Below are 27,356 nucleotides of genomic sequence, written 5' to 3' on the forward strand. Positions count from 1 at the left end.
CAGGTCAGTTTTAATACACTTAATCAAGAAACGTAAGTACTTTATTAGTATTTATTGATGAATTAGTTTTCTATTTGATTAAACAATGCTCGCAATGGCTTTTTGTGTCCGACATTTTTTTTTTTAAATTTTTTAACACCTCGACAATTTTGCTTTATGTAGGCACTAAATGTATTTAATTGTGTTTTTTATTTTATCTTACAGAGAATATAGAATCAAATTTTACAGAAATTGTAAGACTACGATTCGAAATAGAACCCAGTTATTTTGCACACAAAAATGCACATTGAAATAGTTACATCTGCTCTATCCTAAAAATATTCTTATAGTGTATTGTATTACTTATGGGGACAAATTATATCAAAATTATAGAAATATATACCAGCTTTAATCAAATATGGACAATTTACGGTTAAGGAGATCTAAAGTTCGTTTTGACATATATATAATAATAATTACCGTAAGAAAAGTGACTTTAGGAACTTTTACATTAACTCGCAAAGGGCTTTATATAACTCTCGTTTTAAAGTGAATATTTATATGAACTCTCGTTTTAAATTGAATATTTCTCCTTTTAGTTTTAGGTTGAATATATTTATTGTTGTAAATGTTTCTTTATTCTTAAATATTATGTTTCTTTATTTCAAATATCCCTGAACGAGATTATAGATTTACTATTTTACAACATAATCCGATGACTGTCAAGAGTGCGAAACTTACACTCAACCTCAAAAGAATCAATTATCGCTATTTTGCTCAGTTTAGTCGGAGGACAATAATCCGTTTATGATTACATATTAGACAATGCTAGAGAAATTTTATGAAAACCTTTTATAATGTTTTCAGATCCTTAACTTGGGATTAATGAATTTTTGTATCTTTTGTAAACTGTTGCTTGGGTAGTCAGTCTTCCCCCAGCTTTCATACTGTGCACTTATGAATAAATTCATAATTATTATATACGGTCTTGCGTTTAAAGCATCCACAGTGTCAAAATTTTTGACCTATAGACTTTCTGTAACCCGTACCGAAAGTTACGGAGCTATACTGAAATTCAAGGGGTTATATACATACTAAATTTTGTCATTTTTTACATTGACCTTATCACTGCTTTAAAATTTCCTAAAAAAATCCTGCCCCAATTTTTTTTTTACATCTAATTTCATCATGTGTTTTATGCATACAATATAAAGAAATAATTTAGAAGGTGTATGCAAGATATTTACTGTCCACTTAAGGGACTATATTTGCAGGGCTCTACAATAACTTTTTTTCAACTTGTCCAGTAGGACAAGTACATACCAAAACTTACTTGTCCGAATTAAATTGTTACTTGTCCAAAAAAAATCTTAATAATAAACTTTTTACATTTTCAATTGATTAAAGGAACAAAATGAATTAAAACAATAGAACAGAATTTGATATTTATCTTTTGAAATACTTTTCAAAAATATGAGTACAACTGAATCTAGTCATGTCACAGGACTTAGTTTTTAGTTTTCATCAATGCCAAAGTCTCATCAGACTATGCACATACATGACACAAGGCACGATCTGATATACCTGTCATTGTATACTAATTGGATTTGTATCCTGGTTTTTTTTAAGTTGAAAAAAGTTTATTAAAATGCAATCAATAAAAAAAAAGAAGGTGAGGTATAATTGCCAATGAGACAACTCTCTGCAAGAGACCAAATGATTCAGATGAAATTAAGAACTATACGTCACCATATTGCAAGTATTATTTTTTCTACTTATAAACAAATGTGATTTTGTGAACTTTATGGTAAATAATTTCTTCATTTTTATCTCAAAAATATGTTTGTTAAAAAAAATACCGGTATGGTATTTATTATAAGGAACAGAATAAGGTAGAGAAAGAAGGTACTGAGTTGTCTTGGTCCTGGAATGTGTTCTGTGTTGCCAAACTGTCTATCATTAATCAAGTCTACTAAATATGTCTGGCCTAAGATGCCAAACTTTGTCTCATTCAAAAAAAATTAAAAATGAAAATATCAGTATAAAAACGTTAAAAATAAAATAAGAATGCGAAGTCATATGTTATAGGACTAATTCGGATCAGTAAGACTGGTTTTCGATAATAGTAAACTTTTTACCTGTTAAAAAGTTTCTGACAAAGAACCAGTTGAAAATGATCGATTGCTAGTAAACATGTTGAAGAAAAAAGTTTTGCATTTGAATAAACAGAATACAGACACGTGTCAAATTAATACTTGTTTTCATGTTTGTTGTTTATAATTTCTTTGTTCATCAAAGTTGGATTAAATTTATTTTCTGCAGGATAGATTTAATTGTCCCATCGGACAAGCCTGATATAGATATTACTTGTCCGACCTTTTTTACCTCCGGTACCGGACAATCGGACAAGCATTATTGTCGAGGCCTGATTTGTACAATGTATAGAAGACAACAATAAAAAAGGGACAATAACTGTGTACTCATGCCATTTTCGAAAAATTTCACGATACTCAATTTTATGCATTGTTTTAGTTTAAAAGCTAATTACGATTGATTTTTATTAAAATTGAGTCGTAGTGTTTCTGTTAAATTTACGGTGACTAATTTATATTCAGTAATTATATTTCAATTCGTTTGGCTGGGCGAGATGTATAAATACGCAACCACTCTCCAAATGGATATGGATGTTAAATGAGGACGAGTGCCATGCTCTTTGTAAGTTAAATATAGTTGCATCAATTGTTACTCTCTGACGAGTCCAAAGCTAGTGTGTTGTAATATCTAACGTTTCTATTCTAATCAATATACTACTGACGAAGAAGAACTTAGTAATACATTTGAATCGTTAATTTGTTATTGATATGAATATGAATGAAATATTTGCAACTGGACACAAAGAAAGCGACAGTGACGGCCGACAACAGACTTACATTTCTTCAATTTACTGAATTGAATTTTTCAATCTAAAGACTTATAAGATTTTAAAAAGACAATACTTTTCAAAGATATTTTCAATACTAGAATACGAGATCACAACCAAAACGTTAATGCAAATTGTATCAAATAGTGAACTTTACCAATTTTTACAGTTTGACGCACATATTGCAGTATTTAGAATACCACCCTACATAGAATACCACCATTCAAAGTTGTGAATGTATAAATATTCCCCTTCCGGCCTATAAATACAATGTACTATAAACGTATTGTCTATTGCTGACATCTAAACATCTTGAACAATTAAGCATGATCTTTATTGACTAATCACAAAAAACTCATTGGTCAGTGAAATTAAATTTGACAAGATAAGTTTAACATCATAACTTGAAATCTTTATATGATTAAACAATCATAAATCAAAGAAAATAGTTCATTGAGGACGATAGAGACGAAAGAGACGAAAGAGACGAAATATATTTGTCTTCCTTAATTAGGCGTAAAATTGAACCTTAGGCTAAGCCAGTATTTAAAAGTACAGCTGTAATCTGTGGTACAGCAGTTGTCGTTTGTTGAATAAAGATTAAAAAAAGTTGTCGTTTGTTAATGTAATTTATACGTGTTTCTCGTTTCTCGTTTTTTATATAGATTAGACCGTTTGTGTTCCCGATTGAATGATTTTACACTAGTAATTTTGGGGCCCTTTATAGCTTGTTGTTCGATGTGAGCCAAGGATCCGTGTTGAAAACCGTACAATGACCTATAATGGTTTACTTTTATAGATTGTCTCATTGGCACTCACACCATATCTTCCTATATCTAGCTAAAGCTGGGGTCACACATTCACGATTTTTACTGCCGTCCTTGACAGGACCATTCCCGATTAAAATTTGTCAAAAGTCTGATCAAGATCCTGTGAATCGTGGATGGAAATTCGATTTGTATCTTTCGTCAGGTAAAATTCGACCGAGTCTGTCACAACTGCGTCCCGATTCTACCGAATGTAATCCGACAGAGATCAGATAGTGACAAGACAGTGAACCGACGCTGACGGAAGTTATCCGTTCGAAAACTGTCGGCATAATCGGGGTGATCAGGTACTGTCTGAACGTAATCCTATCACGGTCCGCTCTATCGCATTGCAAACGGCTTTGTCTGGTCTCAGTCGTATTGTATTCTGTTATTGTCGGGACTTCACCAGATCATTCCCGTTCCACAGGACACCGTCCCGAATACACAGAACATTGTTAGGAATTCGATCCGATACAGCAGAATCTGTCACGACATAGGCACGATTGTAATCCGACTAGACAAAATCGGCTGAGTTTCCCCGAATGTTACGGGACGCACCTAACTGTCGGGGTGCTTTGCCGAACTATTCGGACCCTTCCCGACCAGTAGGAATCTGTTACGAACTAAAACGACTGTGTTCAGACAATAATAGGACATTCCAGATAATTGAGGATACTAATCCGACTTTTTCACTTTTCGTGTCGTATCGCTGTCTGATCTCAAACGGGAGCAATAATCGGCAATGTGTGAACCCTGCATTAAGCAGAGTGTGGATAGGTATTGCAGTTTATAGAATGCTGGCATAAAAAAAATATATTTAAAGAAAATAGCAAACATCATATAAAAAGGATAGTGTATACTGTATTAATAAAATAAATTAGGAAATAAACGTTTAAGAGTGTAGCTCTATCTTTAAGTTTAACAAACCTAAGGCTTGCAAAAACTCTTAAAGGGGTCTGGTTTACTTTTATGGATTGTCTCATTGGCACTCACGCCACATCTTCCTATATCTAGCTAAAGCAGAGTGTGGATAGGTATTGCAGTTTATAGAATGCTGGCATAAAAAAATATATTTAAAGAAAAGAGCAAACATCATATAAAAAGGATAGTGTATACTGTATTAATAAAATAAATTAGGAAATAAAAAAAAAAGATAACAGAAATAGAACTTGTACAGAATATAGAAATTAAATAATTACAGGTTAATTCAATAACAAAATATTTTTCATGAGAATTTTAAAAATTAAGCGATATTTGAAAAGAGAAAGAAACATGCCCCATAAATATTCAATAATACATTGTTGAAGTTGGTTTACCATCTTTGTACTCTATCCAGTCAGTTCATCTATGTTCACAAACATAAAAGAATCACGTTCGATTATTGAATTACGATTATTGAATTTTAAAATCATGTTTGGCAATTAACAGTTAATGCATTTTATAGAAAGCTGTCATTTGAGTGTAAAGAGTACCACAATCCTTAGATATAAGAAGATGAGTGCCAATGAGACAACTCTCAATCCAAGTCACAATTTGTAAATGTAAACCATTATAGATCAAAGTGTGGTTTTCAACATGAAGCCCACACCGGACAGCAATCTATATAGGGCCCAAAGCATGACTAATGTTAAACTTTTCATAAAGGAAAACCAACAGTCTATAATCTATATAAAAAAAAGAGAAACAAGAAACACCTATGAACCACATTAATAAACGACAACAACTAAACATCAGGTTCCTGACTTATGCAATTTATAGAACGCTTTCCTTTGTCTGTTTGTTTTCCACCGCTGAACAACCCATCATCTACGGAATATTGACAGGATATGCGGTATAAAATGACCAGGCTCAAGCTAGCAGCCACTCGCCAGCAGCCACTTCGCTAGCAGCCAGTTTTCAGATATGTCTATAAACCCAAAAGTTGCAAAAGATTCAAACGTACTTCAAATGTTTTTATCAATCATATAATCACAAAATAATCTGTTTTTATATATGAGTGAGCAGCCGAAGACACTATTTAATGTTTTTTTTCTTTCAAATTAACATGTAATTTCCTGACCATTACTTTATTCGCTTTTCATATACCAAACAGCGTGTTGCGCGCAATTTTAAATAGTGTATGAAGAATAATAAATAGCTATGCACTTATTTAAATGCTGGCAAAATTGTTGTTACATGACATCGACGTTTCCATAAGAAATCAAATTTGTGATATTGTAAGAAATAGCTTTCCATAGTCTCGGCATCCTGTCAAGTAGTTCCTAAAAAGTATCAATAGTTTTGCATTACAAGAATAGAAAATTGCACTCGTGCTTTGCTGTTTTTTTGTCAGACAAATTTGTTTTGACAAAAGATTCTGCTTCTGAACAAGCGGAATGCGCTCACATTTGATTATACGAAAGGTTTATTTTTTGTACTTAATGTATGGTGTGCACGGAAAATATAAATTAGCAATTTATAAAAGAAACCTACCTTTGGACCTATGGTGAATTTTCCCACCTGGACCTTTTGACCCGTTGGACCTTAGACCCTTACCTATTATTTGCACCTAGTGGGTAAAAAAGTATTGCCATAGGGAATTTTTGACAGACTTTTGAAAATTTGGGGTAGGCATGTTTGACCCTTAAGACCTAAGTTCGGACCTATGGTGAAGACAAACTATGAGTTGTCCCACCTGGACCTTTTGGACCATTGGACCCCAGCCCATTGCCTACCATTTCCACCTAGTGGCTAAAAAAGTATTGCCGTAGGGAATTTTTTACACTCCTTTAAAAATTGGGGTAAGGCATTTTTTTAAAATCTAACTTTGGACCCATGGTCAGGACAAACCATGAGTTGTCCCACCTGGACCTTTTGACCCGTTGGACCTTAGACCCTTACCTATCATTTGCACCTAGTGGGTCTGTCAAAAATTCCCTACGGCAATACTTTTTTACCCACTAGGTGCAAATGATAGGTAATGGTCTAAGGTTCAGTGGGCCAAATGGCCTAGGTGGGACAACTCATGGTTTATCCTCACCATGGGTCCAAAGTAAGATTTTTAAAAATTGCCTAACGCCTATTTTTAAAAAAGTGTAAAAAATTCCCTACGACAATACTTTTTTAGCCACTAGGTGGAAATAGTAGGTAATGGGCTAGGGTCCAATGGACTAAAAGGTCCAGGTGGGACAACTCATTGTTTGTCTTCACCATAGGTCCGAACTTAGGTCATAAGGGTCAAACATGCCTACCCCAAATTTTCAAAAGTCTGTCAAAAATTCCCTACGGCAATACTTTTTTACCCACTAGGTGCAAATGATAGGTAATAGTCTAAGGTCCAGTGGGCTAAATGGCCCAAGTGGGACAACTCATGGTTTATCCTCACCATGGGTCCAAAGTAAGATTTTTAAAAAATGCCTCACGCCAATTTTTAAAAGAGTGTCAAAAATTCCCTACGGCAATTCTTTTTTAGCCACTAGGTGGAACTGGTAGGTAATGGGCTAGGGTCTGATGGGCCAAAAGGTCCAGGTGGGACAACTCATAGTTTGTCTTCACCATAGGTCCGAACTTAGGTCTTAAGGGTCAAATATGCCTACCCCAAATTTTCAAAAGTCTGTCAAAAATTCCCTACGGCAATACTTTTTTACCCACTAGTTGCAAATTATAGGTAATGGTCTAAGGTCCAATGGGCCAAATGGCCCAGGTGGGACAACTCATGGTTTGTCCTCACCATGGGTCCAAAGTTAGATTTAAAAAAAATGGCTTACTCCAATTTTTAAAAGAGTGTAAAAAATTCCCTACGGCAATACTTTTTTAGCAACTAGGTGGAAATGGTAGTTAATGGGCTGGGGTCCAATGGTCCAAAAGGTCCAGGTGGGACAACTCATAGTTTGTCCTCACCATAGGTCCGAACTTAGGTCTTAAGGGTCAAATATGCCTACCCCAAATTTTCAAAAGTCATGTTAAAAATTCCCTACGGCAATACTTTTTTACCCAATAGGTGCAAATGATAGGTAATGGTCTAAGGTCCAATGGGCCAAATAGCCCAGGTGGGACAACTCATGGTTTGTCCTCACCATGGGTCCAAAGTTAGATTTTAAAAAAATGCCTTACCCCAATTTTTAAAAGAGTGTAAAAATTCCCTACGGCAATACTTTTTTAGACACTAGGTGGAAATGGTAGGTAATGGGCTAGGGTCCAATGGACCAAAAGGTCCAGGTGGGACAACTCATTGTTTGTCTTCACCATAGGTCCGAACTTAGGTCATAAGGGTCAAACATGCCTACTCCAAATTTTCAAAAGTCTGTCAAAAATTCCCTACGGCAATACTTTTTTACCCACTAGTTGCAAATTATAGGTAATGCTCTAAGGTCCAGTGGGCCAAATGGCCCAGATGGGACAACTCATGGTTTGTCCTCAATATGGGTCCAAAGTTAAATTTTAAAAAAATGCCTTACCCCAATTTTTAAAAGAGTGTAAAAAATTCCCTACGGCAATACTTTTTTAGCCACTAGGTGGAAATGGTAGGTAATGGGCTAGGGTCCAATGGACCAAAAGGTCCAGGTGGGACAACTCATAGTTTGTCTTCACCATAGGTCCGAACTTAGGTCATAAGGGTCAAACATGCCTACCCCAAATTTTCAAAAGTCTGTCAAAAATTCCCTACGGCAATAATTTTTTACCCACTAGGTGCAAATGATAGGTAATGGTCTATGGTCCAATAGGCCAAATGGTCCAGGTGGGACAACTCATGGTTTGTCCTCACCATGGGTCCAAAGTAAGATTTAAAAAATGGTGTACCCCAATTTTTAAAAGAGTGTAAACAATTACGTACGGCAATCCTTTTTTCGCCACTAGGTGCAATGGGAAGGTGAATACCCAAGGTCTACTTGAGAAAAAAATCCAGGGTGTGGTTCGGCTTAGTTTTTTTTAAAATTTGGTCCAAAGTTGGGGTCGACACCCTAACCTACCCTTACGGAAATGTTAATAAAAAATGATCTACGGCAATACTTTTTCGCCACTAGGTGCAATGGGAAGCTGGGGGTTTACGGTAATACTTTTTCCCATACTAGGTTGACTAAGATTTCACGTCTGTTTAAATAGAAAATAAATAATTTCCTTACCCACCATACTGTGTGTACAAAATATAAACCTTTCGTCTAATCAAAAGTAAGCGATATCCACTGCTTCAGAAATAGAATTTTTTGTTAAAACAGAGTTTACTCATTTTAAAATTTAATGCACGAGTGCATCTTTCTTTTCTTGTCAGGCAGAGCCATCATAACTTTTCAGGACTATTTGACAGGATGCCGAGAATATGGAAAGCTATTTGACAAAATTAATTGATGATTTCAATGCCGATTCCCTGTTACAAGCAATTTTGTAAGCATTTCAATAATTTCATTACATAATTACGATTCTATGTACATTCAAAACTATTGGCTGTTAAAATTAAAAGCGGGGAGCACATCGATTACTTTTGTCTTAAATTGATGAACAGGACTAGTTACTTTTTAAATCATCGAATAGTATTCTCCGACTGCTTTATTATATATTTAAAACTGATAATATGTTGGTTATATATCGATAAAATCATTTTGAGTACGTTTGAATCTTATGCAACTTTTGGGTTCATAGACATATCCTAAAATTGGCTGCTAGCGTATTGGCTGCTAGCGAGTGGCTGCTAGCTTGAGCCTGGTTATAAATTGTGAGGGTCTAATGTATCCTGCTGGCCATACCCTTACTTTAGTTAAGAATAATATTTAGATATAAAAAAAAACATAACAATGCGTATTTGAAAACAATTTTAACATTCATATTTGACTCTTTGTAGGATGACAAACGGAACAAACAGCAAACTATTAGACGTCTTGGTAGAAATTGAGGAAGATGAGAGAATTAACCGAATTCCGGTTGCTGTCTTTATTGGAATTTTAACCATAGTTGGTATCCTTGGAAACGTTAATATACTTGTTATATGTTCTCGAAACTCGAAACATCACAGTACTTACCACGTTTTAGTATCCGCCTTAGCAGTGTCCGACCTTGTAGTGTGTATTACTCATCTTCCTGTAGAAATAATAATGGTGATGAAGCCTTTGTCCTTTGATTTCGACATCGTATGTCGCCTAGTAATGATGAACAGTTATGTGTGGGGATGTTGGACCGTGTTTTTAATTTTATTGATAGCAATAGAACGATACAGACGCATTTGCTATCCTTTTAAAGATCAAGTTTCCTGTGCTCATGCTAGGAAGCTTTGTTTTATACTGTTTGTACTTGCCGCCATTAATGCCACACCTATGGGATACATATCAGGTACTCATACATTTCCTCTATCAAATATAACCAATGGTTTTGAATGTTTCGTTAATGACAGTCTACAGGATTCATATTTTCCAGTTACATACTTCATTATTTTACTAATTGAAGTGGTTTTAATAGGAATCGCCATTTTCTGCTTGTACATTCCAGTTAGAAGTAAAATAATAAAAAGTAATATTATTCGATTACAAATGACGAATAGAAATGTATTCAAAAATGCTCTTAAGGGGGAAGTATCGTGTACTAGCATTAGCAAATGTTCATTTACGGAGCCAGCGGGAAAAGTTCGTCGCGATGAAAGACAAATTATTGAATCATCATCTAATTCCACCCTTAATTCAATGTCTACACATTGCAACACCAAGCAGGAAATTTTAGACAAGCATTCGAATAATAAAGACTTAGATAATACCGAGATCCTGAGTCCTAGCAATCTGTTACCTAATCCAAACGGTTTACACAACTCATTGAGTGTTGCATCATCAGTAGACAGTATGGATACAAGTATTTTACAGAAAACTCGAAGGTCGTCTGCTAAAATGCTTTTCATCAAAAACAGATATGAAATCACAAGCAACGTTACCAGAGTTACAATAAGCCTTGTTGTTATCTCGGTGATATTCTTTGTTACGCTGATCACGTTCATGGTACTGACTTTAATAAGGATAGTTTACCAGGAAGCTCTCAGTAAAATGTCACCAACTGAGTCCTACATATTCCTTTTTGGCTTAGAGCTGGGATATTTGAACCATGTTGTTAATAGTTTTATATATTTTTATAATGACAGACGATTTCGAAAGGAATTGAAGTCTCTTTATTCATTTAAAAGAAGACAAAATGAACCAAGAGGATCGAGTTGAAATAGATAATGATAATTGTAGCGTCTTCTTATATGTGTTTTAACAACAAAAGCATACCTTTCATCTTAGCCAGATGCTAACTCCAATACATTAGATAATATTGCAACCATAATTACCATGCTTGGATATATGGTCACGTATGCTGACAGAGAAACACAATTTATTTAGGACTATACGTCAAAACTCTATAAAAAATAAAAAAGGTGTTTTAAGGATTATAAATCAAATACTACATAATATGAGATTGCAAACTTAAGATATAGTGAGAGGGAGATTTATTGATTTTGAGGTCACCAAACCAAAGGTAAAAAAGTCATTCTAACACCTACCAAAATTTTGTTGAGATAAGCGGGTTCCAGACTCTTAATCATATATATATATTACATGCAGAGTGTACCCTTAATTGGATATATGGTCACATATAGGTCCAAGTCAAAGTTACTTTAATAGATTTTTGTAACATAATGACTATGTTTAAAATCATTATTGAAAAGAATCATACATTAATTTAAACATAATATGTGAGGTTTGTGATATAAAGATGAGATGATGTAGTATGATTGCCAATTAGATAACTTTCCACCAGGGTTTAACTGATGAGGTAGCAAATCAAAATAGGCCCCTGTACGGCCTTCAACGAGGAAAAACCCCACACCGTACTGTCTGTTTTAAAAGGCGCTGACATAATATTGTTAAACAATTTGAACAAGAAAAACTAACGGCCAAATAATAAAAAACAGTCTACGAAAACAAATATTACAGACATGAACCAACGAAAATCATTGTACTATTAAGTTCCTAATTTGGGACAGGCACATGAACAAATTGGCTGGATTAAACATGTTTGCACATATAAAACAACACAAGAACGAACAGTAAAAAACAGTTGCGATTGCTTAACTCAGAATATTGCTACAAGTAACATTAACCACTAACATAAAAACATCAGACTGACCCTAAGCACTTTATTAAGAAAATTCGCAGTTACTGAAAACATTTCTGCCGGTTAAAAGTCCCCGGCATGCTTTTTCGTGTGTTTGTATGTTTTTTTCTTTTCCTTTTTTTTAAGTCCAAAACACCTCACGCACACGACGTGACAAGAGAGTCGCGGCTAACAGGAGCAAAAAAAAAAAAAAACCCAAAAGATATGATTTCGTTGCGCACAAATTGCGTCTCAGGAATGATCTCCATCAGGTGCACTCTTGAGAAAACTTGAAAAAGCTAAAAAAAAAAAAAAAAAAAATAAAACCTTAGAAAGTATAAAGACTGAATTAGAACTCTTACGACTAAACACGTCAAATATTCAATATTGCTTGATGGAGTTGCATCCTCAGTCTTGAGAACTCTATGATTGTATTGACTAGGAATTTGCAAAAAAAAATGTATCATATTAATCAGGTCAAATCAGAACCATAGAACGTGACTGCACTATTGGTACTGTAAATTCAGAAATTATTGCGATTTTGTCATTTTAGACTAAAATGCGATTTAAATTTTTGCGATATCCAGATAACTCCTGTTTGATTCATATAAAAAAATAAAAAATGCGAGTTTTAATTATTGCGATGATAATCCTGTCGCATTTTTCGCAATAACATAAACATCTCAATAATTTCTGAATTAACACCTAATGAGACTGATAGTTTATAGTCTGTGGTACTAAACGAGTGGTAATTGACTAAATCTCTTTGTATGTCCAAACTAGGCGGCAGGCTTATAATTCTTTTAATTAAAATTTTTACAGACGATTTAGAGTTTGGCATATTGTATTGAAAACGATAGTCGTCTATTGTTTAACATTGTGTTTCGGCCTCTATAGATATTTGATTTATGTTTGTCTGGTTTATTTTATCTTTGTCATATTTCCCGCTTCTCCTTTCATTTAAAACTGCTAGAGAAAATAATTGAACATAAGCACTCTTTAGTCAAGTATTTTGTATTCTAGTATCAGACTTTGTTTCAAATTTTATGTTATTCGGTCGCAGATATTTACAATATGCTTTTTTTCACCAACTGAATAAGCATGGAAAAGATAGGTAATGTAGATTAAAGTGTGATTGTACAAAACTTATTACTACACTTATCATGCTTATCATACTTTCTTTTACAAAGCATTTATTTTGTTTGATTCTTTATGACTTTCATTTTATTTCAAACTAGTTTGCGTACATTATTTATCATATACATTTTAAAAAATAAAATGATTTGATATACCAATTTTAATATATTGTCGTTGGAAATTTTTCTTATTCCAGCTTCATATGCAGCCACCAAGTCAAATGAAATTTGGCAAAATAACAGCTTTAACGCCACAAAGAACCGACACATGTCGTTGTTCCTGCCAAGTTTCAGGAAGATCAAAAAATAAGAAATAGGATCACTATACATAAGAGTTAAAACAGTTGTTCATAAATGTAACGTTGGATATCCGTTTTTTTTCACATATAGCTTTGTTATTTTAATCCTCAAATATACTAGATATTACTAAGTATATGATCAAGATCTATGAAAACATAATTTAAAACATATTGAAATTTTTTTAATAGTGGTTCGTGTTTGCTAACATTTTATTTTGTTTTGCGGAGGAAATTTCGAAGATTCTGTTTTAAATCCTAGGAGTTGTAGAAACAGCGTGCGTAACGTTTCTATGAACCATGAAGTATATGATTTATGTAGGGTCAGATATATCAGAAAAACACATGTATATTGTGTTCTACATTTGTTGAACACTGAGAAGCATTACATGTACCTGTACCTGCACCGGGTATAGGTACATTTTGTACATGTACCCCAGAACCAAAGAAGCATTGAAAGCAAACATTTACCTATTATAATCACCGCACAGTAAACAACGTTACAATAGACAACTTTCGAGTTCGATGCATTTCCGTCAAAAACTCTGGTTTTAGTGAACATCATTCGTGCGTTTAGGGGCATCGTCACTTCCATTCCATTGTTGAGCGAGTGGTTGGAAAATGCTAATACTATATTGCACGATTTATTCGGCAAACTAAATTCTCATAAATGACAATTAGCACTGCTGTCATTAAGGAATTGTTATTAAGTACTTACAAAACAAAAATTATGTCTAGTTTATCCTGTACAAAGACGATCACTAAGACGCTTGATGAACGTTGATAGTGCAGGGATACAGGCGACCCCCTCTATCTGGTAAATGACGTCACAAAGGCGCGCCTAATTGACGATTTCTTTCCTGTGACGGATGAACTCGAAAGTGGTCTATTAGGTTCCTATTTGCCGTACAGTTTACATAAATTTCTATGTGTAAAATATAGTTATTTCTAAATGCAATGTTCTTCCAGCTTGAATGTGACACGCCTATGTTAGAACTACAAAAACCGCAAATGGATAAATGTGTTCTTATCATTCAAGTTTGAACTCATCACATGCTTTGTTGATCAGGTACATGTAACAAACAACATCTGATTTTGACATTTTGAAGAGAGAGAGAAAGATAATTAAGAATCATAACCCGCCCTTAAATAGTTACGTAGCTACAGTATTAGGAATGGATATCACCAAACTTAACTTGTCAGCAAATATAGATAATAAAAAAAAAATCCGCCGTTTTGTAGGTACCTACAATGTACATGTACAACAATGTATTTCTGGTCGTGATGCTACATAGCATACATGATAGTTTGAAGTTTTGTCTGTATATACATTGTAAATATCATTTGACCTAAAATTCATATTACCTGTACATGTTGGACTAAAGTGAGTTCCCAGTCAAAAAAAGTCTTATCATTTCAACTAAAATCGATATTTTTCAAAAAATTATTACGAAGTAACTGTATGAGCGAATTTCATAATATAGACACCAAAAGATGTAGAAATGTCTGAAGTTTTATGTACATGTACATGTGAACTGCCTCATCTAAAAACCTTAATATAAAACTGTAAGTCTGAATGTACATGTACCTCATGGTAAACAATAGTATATGTACATGTACATGTTCTTTGACTAAAAGAAAAATGTAAAACCCAATAGGGAAGGTCTAACACAAAGGCCAATCATAAAAATGCCCCTCTTATATTGGAAGTCAGACGGGACTCATTTTTATTAAAGTATACGTTTCTAGAATTTGTATTTATTACTTTGCCGGAAATTTACCTGATATTTGAATTCACAATATTGAAGAAGGCTTTGTAGAATTAATAGCAGATGCTCTATCTGACGATATATGCATGCAGTTTGCAGATAACTTATTGAAATTTTATATAGATAGCATTCGAGATTTCACCAACCATTTGGTCACCTCCTGACCCCGAAGAGAACAAGCAGAGAACAACAAATTGTGCGCCGAGTCTGTTCGTGACCACTAGAACGAGTAGTTTTATGCTAGCCATTCTAACATTTTAACTTTGTCGGGATGCTATTAAAACTGCAAGCAACATCATACATAAAGATGAGAACTTTATATATTAAAGCATCCGTTCGAAAATATGAAAAGGAGAAGATGGACTTCAAATTTGAACAAAACACAAAACCTGTAAGCAGTGAATGTACTGCTACGGACTTTGTACCACGTGTTGGCTACAAATATTCTGCCAGAACTGATTTATGAACTGATTAGTGCTGACTTTTAACCATGCGTTTTAATATTAAAGTATTCTAAAAATTACATGACCCTTTAGCTTAAATCTGAAAGTCAAAACCATTATAAAATTATTAATTAGTCGTTATACAAACACATCAATAGGATTTTTAATTGATGAATAGAAAGATATAAGTATCTTAACACTATTATTCAAAGATTCTTCTTTAAATCTATATATTTCAATCAGTATATAATAAAGTAAGTTGTATGTTTCGATTTTCTCAATAATAGCCGGTTAATTTTATAAACAAATATCAAAACAGTGGGTGGTTATGGTTCGATGAAATCTATCAGTTTTATCTATACGAGTATCACAGTTCAGATTCAGTACACTAAATCAGGAAAAGTAAGTACATTATTTGTTTTATTAATATTTATTGATTAATGTAGGTTTTTTTATATTTGATTAAACAATGCTCGCAAAGGCTTTTTATGTCCGACATATTTTTATTATTTTTTTAACACATCGACAATTTTGCTTTCATTTAGGCACTATAAAATTTTTTAAATATTTTATTTATCTTACAGAGAATATAGAATCAAATTTTACAGCAATTGTATGACTACGATTCCAAAAAGAACCCAGTTATTTTGCACACAGACATGCACATTGAAATAGTTACATCTGCTCTATCCTAAATATATTTTTATAGTGTATTGTATTACTTATGGGGACAAATTATATCAAAATTATAGAAAAGTATATCAGCTTTAATCAAATATGGACGATTGATCTAAAATTCGTTTTGACATACATATACATGTAACCGGAAGAAAAGTGACTTTAGGAACTTACAATAATTCGCAAAGTGCTTTATATGAACACCCGTTTTAAATTGAATATTTATATGAATTCTTGTTTTGAATTGAATATCTATATGAACTTTCGTTCTAAATTGAATATTTCTCATTTTAGTTTTAAGTTGAATATGTCTTGTTTTAAATGTTTCTTTTTTCTTAAATATTGTGTTTTTTTCTTTCAAATACCCACGAAAGAGATTATAGATTAACTATTGTACAACTTAATCCGATGGCTGTCTAAAGTGCAAAACTTACACTCAACTTCAAAAAAAGCAATTATCGGTATTTTAAGTTTTAAAGTCGGAGGACAATAATCTGTTTATGATTGCATAGTAAATGATCGAGGAATTTTATGAGAACCTTTTATAGTGTTTTAAGATCATTAACTTGGGATTAATAAATTATTGTATGTTTTGTAAACTAGCTGTTGCTGGACAGTCTCCTCCCTCCTCCCCCCAGCTTTCATACTGTGCACTTTTGAATAAATTCATATATATTATATACGATCTTGCGTTTAAAGTAGCCACAGTGTCAATTATAGACCAACAGACTTAATGTAACCCGTACCGAAATTTAATTAGTTATACCGAAATTCACGGGGTTATATACATACTAAATTTTGTCGTTTTACACATTGACCTATAATCACTGCTTTTCCTTAAAAATTAGTGCCCCAAATTTTTTCACATATAATTTCATCATGCATTTTATGCATACAATATAAAAAAATAATTTAGAAGGTGTATGCATCGGTATAAGGAAATAATTCGTAAATATAACTCAACATGCAGACATCTTATACGTTCAGGTATTTCACATCCAATCTTTTATGGTAATATTCTTTACAAAACACAAAAATGTCAGTATTAACCTCAAAAGCTTACAAAACCTGTAAACAGACTTATTAAGAAGGGATATAGTTACGATGCTGTTGTCAGGTCATTAAAGATTACATATTTTGGCTTTAATATTGATTCACTTATAGGGTCTTTGCATCGGAACTTAACACATTTATTTAAAAAAAAAAAAACAATTGTTGGCATGACACGGGTTATGTTTTCTCATTTATTTTATGATAGTATGATACAAAACCCCTAACGGGAGGGATTGTGCCTGATATTCATATGATGAAGACATAATCTTTCAATCAGTTTAATTGAGGTCTGGAGCTGGCATGTCAGTTAACTGCTAGTAGTCTGTTGTTATTTATGTGTTATTGTCATTTTATTTATTTTCTTTTGTTACATCTTCTGATATCGGACTCGGACTTCTCTTGAACTGAATTTTAATGTGTGTATTGTTATGTGTTTACTTTTCTACATTGGCTAGAGGTGTAGGGGGAGGGTTGAGATCTCATAAACATGTTTAACCCCGCCGCAATTTTGCACCTGTTCCAAGTGAGGAGCCTCTGGCCTTTGTTAGTCTTGTATGATTTTTAATTTTAGTTTCTTGTGAATAACTATACATACTTTTTAAGGGGCCAGATGAAGGACGCCTCCGGGTGCGGGAGTTTCTCGCTACATTGAAGACCCTTTGGTGGTCTTCGGCTGTTGACACATTCTCCATTTCCTTTCTCAATTTTAAGATATACACTGTCCACGACGGTAAGGGACTATTTTTGTACAATGTGTAGAAGCCAACTATAAAAAAAGGACGATAACTGTGTACCCATACCATTTTCGAAAAAAAAATCATGATTTTCAATTTTATGCATTGTTTTAGTTTAAAGCTAATTACGATAGATTTTTTATTGAAATTGAGTCGTAGTATTTCTGTTTAATTTACGGTGACTTATTTGTATTCAGTAAATATATTTCAACTCGTTTGGCTGGGCGAGATTTATGAATATGTACATTCCAAAGGGATATGGATGTTAAATGACGAAGAGTGTCATGCTCTCTGTAAGTTAAATAATGTTGCAACAATTGTTAATCCCTCACGACTCCATAGCTAGTCTGTTGTCATATGTAACGTTTCTATTCTAATTAATATACTACTGTCGATCTACCTTTCAGAAGAACTAACCTTTGAATCGTTAATTTGTTCTAAATCTAAATATGAATGAAATATTTGCAACTGGACATAAAGAAAGCGCCAACAGGCTTGCATTTCTTCAATTTACTGAATTGAATTTTTCAATATAAATGAGTTAATAGATCTTAATTAGACAATACTTTTAAAGATATTTTAAATACTAGAGTACGGGTTTAAACCTGTTACGGCCAAGACATGATAGAAAATTATGTTATCAAATTTTGATCGTTTGAAGCACACATTGCAGTATATAAAATACCACCCTTATTTAAGAATGAATGTAAAAATATTTCCCTTCCGGGCTATCAATACAATGTACTGTAAACGTATTGTTTACTGGTGACATCTAAACATGTTGATTAATTAAGCATGATCTTTATTGACCAATTTTATCAAAATCATTGGTCAGTGAAATTAAATTAGACAAGATAAGTTTAATATCATAACTTAAAATCTGTATTTGATTAAACAATCATAAATCAAAGAAAATATTTCACTGAAAGCTATGAGGACGAAAGAGACGAGACATATTTGTTTCAGTAAATCAGGCAACAGCCAAAGATGAGTGCGGAAAAGGTTTACAAAATAGTGAATAATGGCCCCTAAAAGTTTAGAAAATAATAAAGAATAACTGTGGTAACTACTTGAATTAGGTTAACAAAATACTAATTATTTAGTTGTAAAATACTGATTACAGAAATAAACTATGTACAGAATAGAGAAAACAAATAAAGATAAATTTTAATTATTTTAGTAATATACTTTCTATTAGAATTTTACAAATTCGGCGTTTTTTGGGGGGAGCGGGTGCTGGGGAGGGGGGGGGGGAGAACGATTTATCATGATCATGCTGAAAAATGTCTAGGTGTACAGAAGTGAATGTCCTCTTATTCCAGACCACAATTAAGTTCAAAAGAATATTTAGAAGTGAAAAAAAAACTTATAAAGCTTATGTGACAGCGATGTGTTCCTCTTTATTCTATTTTTTGTGGAAATTCAACAACTTTAAAATTATCTAAAAGCAAGCTACTATTGTTCTCGAAATTGTTAGCTTAAATGTAAAGATGTTAAATGTAATCCATTTTAATCCTAGCTTTGTCCATTTCTTGTTATCATATATATGTTTTTAATTGTATTATTTGTTTATATCATCAAGTGACAAATTTAATAATTACATGTAGTTATGATTATTAATAAGTAAGATTACGTAATTCATATTAGATCATTTCCACGGGTGTCATTCGGTTTAACAAGAGAAATGATCGTGAAAGAATATTTAACGGTGGTCAAGTATTGCGAGACGATCGTGAAAGATATTTAATGCAAATTATAATTCAAAATCGTTGAAAAAATAGCTTAATTTTCAAAACGCCTTAAAAATTCGAACAAAAAATGTGTCGGTCAAAATGGTTCAACTTCCTCAACATTGCTGTGCAATAAGATAAAGAAAATATGCATAACTTTATGAAAAAAAAAAAACAAAAAAGGCGCAATGCATGTCTATAGAATGAATTGAAAAAACACTCTTTTTGTACCTATAATAATCATATATCAATATATCATGATATATTTGAAATTTTATCTTTGGTGTATATGAAAGTACAGTAAAATAAAAGTATGCTTTTCCCTTAAAAGCGTTAATTTGTTTATCAAACTTAATCGTGAAAGACTAGGCAACGCATTATTTTGATCGTGAAAGATAATGTCTGACCAGACTTTATACTAGTATTCCAAAATCAATATTTCTTTAACCATTTGTAATACCTGCAACTGATTGAAGTCTGTAATTATTTTGATAAGAATGAACATTAAAACTATGTATTGTTTTTTAATTCAACACTTTCACCGAAAGTTAAAAAAACAAAACACTAAAAACGTGTATTTATGAGTGTGAAAAATTCAGCTCTGAAAATCAGTCTAGTACAATTCAGGCAGACCGCCACTATTTACTCAATAATATGGATATGCAACGTTTAAGGTGGTACCTAACACTACAGGGAGATAACTCTGTAAAATCAGCTAAACGTTTAATTACGTTGTGTTGTATAGGGAATTTCAAGCTTTTCAATGATCAAAATAAGTGTTTGTCAAACTGCTATATAACCAGTGTAATTTTTCTGATAAAACGGTTGGTTAAAATGTTTTGAAATTTTTATAGTTTTGTAATAGGGTTAAAGTAAATATACTTTGTCAAAATTTTAAGAAAATTAAACGAGCCAAATTAATTTTAGTTAAAGTGTTGGGTACCACCTTAAACCAAAATGTTAACCATCAACCAAAACCTTATAGCAAAAACAGCATCTTTCATGAACGATTTGAGATTGATCGATAACCAACTTTTTATGCAACAGTACTTTCTTAAGTTCAGTGTAACTTTGTAAACATGGTATACAATGTAGCAGATGTGGAACGATTTCCAATGAGATAACTACATTATATACTACAGACTAAAGAATACCAGAGCGCAAATGCTGAAATGTCTCGTCTGCTTTACTTGCGATAATCATAGTGTATTTGTTGAACGTCTGTAATATTAAAAGGGTTTTACTAGAAGTGTCAAATACGCTTAAGATTGTCCATGGTTCAGAAAAAGAGGTGAAGGTCAGATGAACCATGCCATACCGATCTCTACAAAATCCCATACACCAAATATAGGTGTTCCGAACCTTATAGTACCTTAGAAAATGTAAAAGTTATGTCTGGGCAATTAATTCGGAAAATAAGGTCGAAAGTATATGAACCCTGACCAACAGCCAGACATAGACATCTTACTATCATTCAATATATCAAATACAATAGACGTCATATATGAAACATGCAGAAAGACATGTACACCATACACCGAATACCGTATCGCTAGAGCATACATGTATATAATATTAATACTTTGAAATGCTTTAATTCATTCGGAATCTTAGCCAATCAAGTTCTCAATATCAACACCAATATCAAATATTAATTATCATATAATTGAAGAATAATTTGAACGTCTTCGTGTCATCAGATCTTTCATGATCCTTTTCACGATCTTCAAAAAGTGGAACGTGTTCTTTCACGATCCGAAAAATCACTTTTGTGCAAATATTTCTATTTTTACCAAGTTTCAGATTACGTTCATACAAAATAACTATAAGAACCATTTGATTCATTAAAATAGAATGCCTTTATTCAGATAAAAGTAGTTTATTTCATTCGAATTTGTGAAAAAAATCATGTTTGTTTACATTTTTTATGTCATTGAAATGTCGAGAAGCAATCTGCCTTTTGTTATTTTGTAAAAAACTATGTACTTTTAAAACTGGATTTTCTCACACACTGATCATAATGTTGAACCATTTTGACAGACTGTTTTTATTTTGTTGTAAATTTGTCTGTGCAATTAACTAAATGAGATTATTTACTGACCTTTCATATGTCTTCTCGATTAAATTTCTCTCACGATCCGGTACCAGAGCTTTCACGATCGTCTCGCAATACTTGACCAGCGTTAGATATGTTAGATATTCTTTCACGATCATTTCTCTTGTTCAGTAAACCGAATGACACCCGTGGTTTCTATGTAACTGGGAAGTTGGATACCAGCGGTCAAGATACCGTGCATTTACAGTGATATTCATTGTGTTTAGTATAAAACATTTATTGGAATTAGCATTTGTTCTATCTTTTGGAAATATTTACCGTTGAACTCATATTTGTATACTTTCTTTGCACATTTGAAGAAATTATATATACACCATCGTGAAGCTTAACTTAATTTTGTTGACCATAGCCAGTGATTTTCCGCCCGAATTCTTAATATAATAGGCACGACGAATACCCCTGTTATACTTATATGAAAACAATTGTAACATTCATATTCGATCCTTTGTAGAATGATAAACGGAACAAGCAGCAAACTATTAGACGTCTTTGTAGACATCGAGGAGGATGAGAGAATTAAACGTATTACGGTTGCCGTCTTTATTGGAATTTTAACCATTGTCGGTATCCTTGGCAACTTTAACATATTTGTTATATTTTCCCGAAACTCGAAACATCACAGTACGTACCACATTCTAGTATCCGCCTTAACAATATCCGACCTTGTAGTGTGTATTACTCATCTTCCTGTTGAAATAATAATGGTGATGAAGCCTATATCTTTTGATTTCGACTTAGTTTGTCGTCTAGTTATGATGAATAGTTACGTGTGGGGATGTTGGACCGTGTTTTTAATTGTATTAATAGCAATTGAACGATACAGACGCATTTGCTACCCTTTTAAAGATCAAGTTTCATGTGCGCATGCTAGGAAGCTTTGTTATACTGTTTGTACTTGCCGCAATTAATGCAACACCAATGGGATACATATCCGGTACTCATACATTTCCGCTATCAAATTTAACCAATGGTTTTGAATGTTTCGTTAATGACAGTCTACAGGATTCATATTTTCCAGTTACATACTTTATTATTTTACTAATTGAAGTTGTTTTAATGGGACTTGCAATTTTCTGCTTATACATTCCCGTTAGAAGTAAAATAATAAAAAGTAATATTATTAGAAATCAAATGACGAATAGACATGTATTCAAAAATGCTCTTAAGGGGGAAGTATCGTGTACTAGCATTAGTAAATGTTCATTCACGAAGCCAGCGGGTAAAGTTCGTCAAGATGAAAGACAAATTTTCGAATCATCATCTAATTCCACCCTTAATTCAATGTCGACACATTGCAACACCTAGCAGGAAATTTTAGACAAGTATTCGAATAATAAAGACTTAGATAATACCGAGATCCTGAGTCCTAGCAATCTGTTACCTAATCCATGCGGTTTACACAGCATATTTAGTCTTGCATCATCAGTAGACAGTATGAATACAAGTATTTTACAGCAAACTCTAAGATCTTCTGCTAAAATGCTTTTCATTAAGAACAAATATGAAATCACCAGCAACGTAACAAGAGTTACAATAGGCCTGGTTGTCATCTCGGTGATATTCTTTGTTACGCTGATCACGTTCATGGTACTGACTTTAATTAGGATAGTTGACCAAGAAGCTCTCAATAAAATGTCACCAACTGAGGCATACATATTCCTTTTTGGCTTTGAGCTGGGATATTTGAACCATGTTGTCAATAGTTTTATACATTTTTATAACGACAGACGATTTGGAAAGGAATTGAAGTCTCTTTATTCATTTAAAAGAAGACAAAATGAACACAGAATAGATTTGAAATAGATTATAATCAGTGTTGCGTCTACTTACATGTGTTGAAACAACACAATCATACTGTCTATCTCAGCCAGATGCTACATTGTAACTACAACAAATAAGTTCATATTGCAAACACCACTACCATACTTGGATATATGGTCACGTATGATGACAGAGAAAAAAAATAATATGACAACCTACGTCAAAAGTCTAGATAAAAAATACCAAAAATAGAAATAAAAAACCAAGGCAAACGTAATTATGAAAACTATGGCAGTGTTGCTTCATTTCTTTTAAAGATTTGAAAGAGCAAACACTAAACATTCGTATATTGTATATTTATGTTTATCAAATGAATGGATTATCAAGGCAACTTAATAAATCTTTATTCAAGATTTTAAAAAGCAATGCATATATATCAATGTATATTTGTAATGATGAGTTTGCAGTGGTATACATAAGTTCGCAATGGTTGCAGTTGTTCTAGTTGGTAATTAACGTTAATACCAGTTGACTTTTAGTGGTAGAAGTTGACGTAGTATGAGTTTGTTTTAGTATGAATGGACTTGCTTCCCTGGCAGGAACATTGTGTTTTGGTTCTACAGTACAAACGTTATGAGACACAAATCACCCAAAGGTTTACTACTACAGGGATCAAAGGTGAGGTCTGATTGACCTACCCATAGTAAATGTAAATGACTCTTACCTTAACCAAGTCCATGATGTCAATCCATCCCAAGTTTGGAATAAAATGACAGGTCAAACAGTGTGTCGAACATTCTTGGACTTTACACTGCTTGAAAGATTTATATGTTTTCTATAAAATCAGCCATAAATGAAAATTTTATAGATCAAAACATAATTCATAAAAAAAGTTAAAAGTAAATTCAATTAACCTAGACGTATTTTTGCATCAATTAAATTTTATGATAAACAAGAAATAATTGTATCAGGATGCTGTTACGAAGTCTTCTAAGCAGAGCTCCAATAATTCGTGATTCTCAGGTTCGCCTGACATTTGGCAAAATCCAGTACAAATTGATAAGGTTTAGTAAAGTGATATGCAAATGTGAAGCCTAAGACATTGAATCTGTATGTCAGTCAAATATTCTTTATATTTTTTTAGTTTCCTTATCCACGGACAGATGTTCTACAATGGCGGACCAGTCATTACATATCTGGCCAATGGTTTTAAAGTGGCATTTGGCCCGAGAACTGTAGTTATTTCGTAATGCATTTCTTTTAGTAGTGTACTACCAGTGAGACAAATAATATCAAAATTATAGAAACTTCTACCAGCTCTAACTCAAAATATTGACAATTCTGTGTTAAGGGGGTGTAAAATTCAGTTTGACAGCTTCAGACGTGATAAAATTTGACCTTTTTGAACTGGGCCAAATCACTACTTAACATAAAGATTCAGCACCAAGTTTTTTTTAACATGTAATAACATCCCCCTACTTAATATTTCATGCATTTAATATCAAAAAATAAATTCGGAAAGTGTATCAAATAAAACATGCAAATTATACACTGTTTACATTAGGGACTATAACCAAAGGACGATAACTGTGTCCTTGAACCTAATATAAAAAGTCGAAATTTAAAGACTTAGCGAAAAAGCTAATTTTAAATCAATGCCTGTTTACGAAAAACGAATTAGAAGTAAGACTATGAAAAAAAGCCACACCCATTTGTGAAATGAACACAGATTTTATGGTTGAAATCAGGAACCCTGGAAGAATACTAGTAAGCATTTGACCGATGACGGTTTGAGTCCTGTATTGAACAATGACTTGCCTCAAACACGTGGCTTTCTTGGAAAAATCATAATTTCTCTAAAAGTACAGTTATTCGACAAACATATAGTAGAAAATAACCTATGCTATATTTTTGTTCTGTTTCCAAATCTCAAGAAAGATTATTTTCTATAATAGTACAGGTAGTCACTGATCAATAGCTTACACAATGCTTTTCGTTTTGTCACATCTAAAATTTGAAAGTGACATTAGAGATAAGAAAACACGAACATGAAAACAGCAAAAGGCAAACTAAATATTACACAGTAAATACTCGTACAATTAAGGGTGAGGGCATCAAAAGGAACAGGAGAAGAAGTATACAAGGAGCGGAAAGAAACACAATTATGAAAATGAATTAATAAATGGATTAGGATCTATTTTCTTTTTTTTCTTTTTCCTTCTACTAGAATATACTTAGATAGATATGCATATATCCTGTCATCGTAAGTTGCAGCCTCAACGTTGCATGAGGTTATTTTTGAAATGTGAAGGAAAGTAACGTTGTATCCAAATCTGCCATATATTTCGATAAAAAAAAAAACTGCCAGATATTTGTGATTTGTTCAGTGTTAGTGAAGTTATTTTTACCATAGATTATGAATTTGCCATATATCTGAAACCCACCATAGAATTGAGTCCTTCATCATTCAATGTCCTATACATAAAGTCTGAAATTTAGATAAACAAGAACCCGGTCGTGTCCACTGTCCTAGATGTACTTGTAATTGTATCCATTTGATGAGTAAATCTTTTTCAACTAATTACTATAGTTTGTTCTTTTGTTGTACTGTTGCACCGCTGTCCCAGATTATGGGGTAGGTTTGGATCCGTTAACATTTTTAACCCCGCCACATTCTGTATGTAGGGGCCTGTCCAAAGTCAGGAGCCTGTGATTCAGTGGTTGCGTGTGTTGCTTTGTTACATTTTTTTCCCTTTTTTGCACATTAATTAGGCCGTTAGTTTTCTCGTTTTAATTATTTTACATTTGTTATTTCGGTGCCTTTTAGAGTTTAAAATGTGGTATGGACTTAGCTCACTATTGATGGCCGTACTTGGCATTTGGTCTCTTATGAAGTCGAGAATTGTCTAATTGGCAATCACACCACATATTTTTTATATGACGCTCTTTTTCTAAAAAAAATTATTATGAAATGGAAATTTGATTTCCGAAGCTGATTTGTTCATAGTATAAAATGTTGTGAATTTATTTCTTATTGCTGCTGTACATTTTTTGCAAATACTTTGATCAAAATTTAAAATTCAAAGATGCAGCTGGTTTTCTTTATTATCCAAAATCGGGGATGTGGTTGGGGTGGATGGGAATGTGGTGGGGTTTTGGGAAGGGGGAACAGCATTCTGTAACATTTTGCGATATTTCGCAGGAATTATAGACCATTTCATTATTACCCACTTTTTTATTCCGGGTTTTACAAGTTTTTAACAGGTTGTATACTCTGTGGTAGGACATCCTGGTACTCGGTCAATGACGAGCTACCAAAAAGAAGTAAAATCAAATATATAATCGATGCAATTTAGGGGGTACGTTGACTGTTTCCCGATAATTTAGTCATGTATAAAACGCAATAAACAGTTAAATTTTCCTCAAAATTGCACCGCCTAAATATCTTGAATTTACTTATTAAAGTTTTTCTTGCCTGACTGCGCACCATGATGTTCAACCAAAAAGGAAGGTAATTTGTTAAAAAATTTGAATGCCGGAGTCAAAAGTCGGAATTTGGAAATGGACTATCGGCCAAATCAATATTATCAATGCCTATACCATGTATACTGACTAAAACTAATTGGTTCAATCATTTATAGGAATATGTGGTGATATAATTGAATAGTTACTGCACATACAAAGTAAACGTGCTGAATCAGTTTATTCTAACCAAATCCATATTCAGGGGTTGTTCCAGGATTCGTTGAAAAGGTGTAAAACAAAACAAAAATAACAAAAATAATTATATTCTGATTAGAATGGGGTGTCGGGCGTCCTCTTTGCCCCCTCCCAATCTGTCATT

At 33.1% G+C, this 27,356-nt stretch overlaps 1 protein-coding gene and 1 pseudogene across 1 annotated transcript; both read left to right on the forward strand.

The window, feature by feature from the left end:
- Positions 1-9,507: 9,507 nt before the first annotated feature.
- Positions 9,508-11,221, forward strand: LOC143074470 (uncharacterized). The gene has a single exon (XM_076249915.1). It carries the CDS (start codon positions 9,525-9,527, stop codon positions 10,872-10,874), a length of 1,350 nt encoding a protein of 449 aa, XP_076106030.1. The 5' UTR covers positions 9,508-9,524; the 3' UTR covers positions 10,875-11,221.
- Positions 11,222-22,203: 10,982 nt separating this feature from the next.
- On the forward strand, positions 22,204-23,555 carry LOC143077059 (prolactin-releasing peptide receptor-like; annotated as a pseudogene).
- Positions 23,556-27,356: the final 3,801 nt, after the last annotated feature.

The sequence above is a fragment of the Mytilus galloprovincialis genome, chromosome 5 (genome assembly GCF_965363235.1).
Source record: "Mytilus galloprovincialis chromosome 5, xbMytGall1.hap1.1, whole genome shotgun sequence".
NCBI classification, from domain to species: domain Eukaryota; kingdom Metazoa; phylum Mollusca; class Bivalvia; order Mytilida; family Mytilidae; genus Mytilus; species Mytilus galloprovincialis.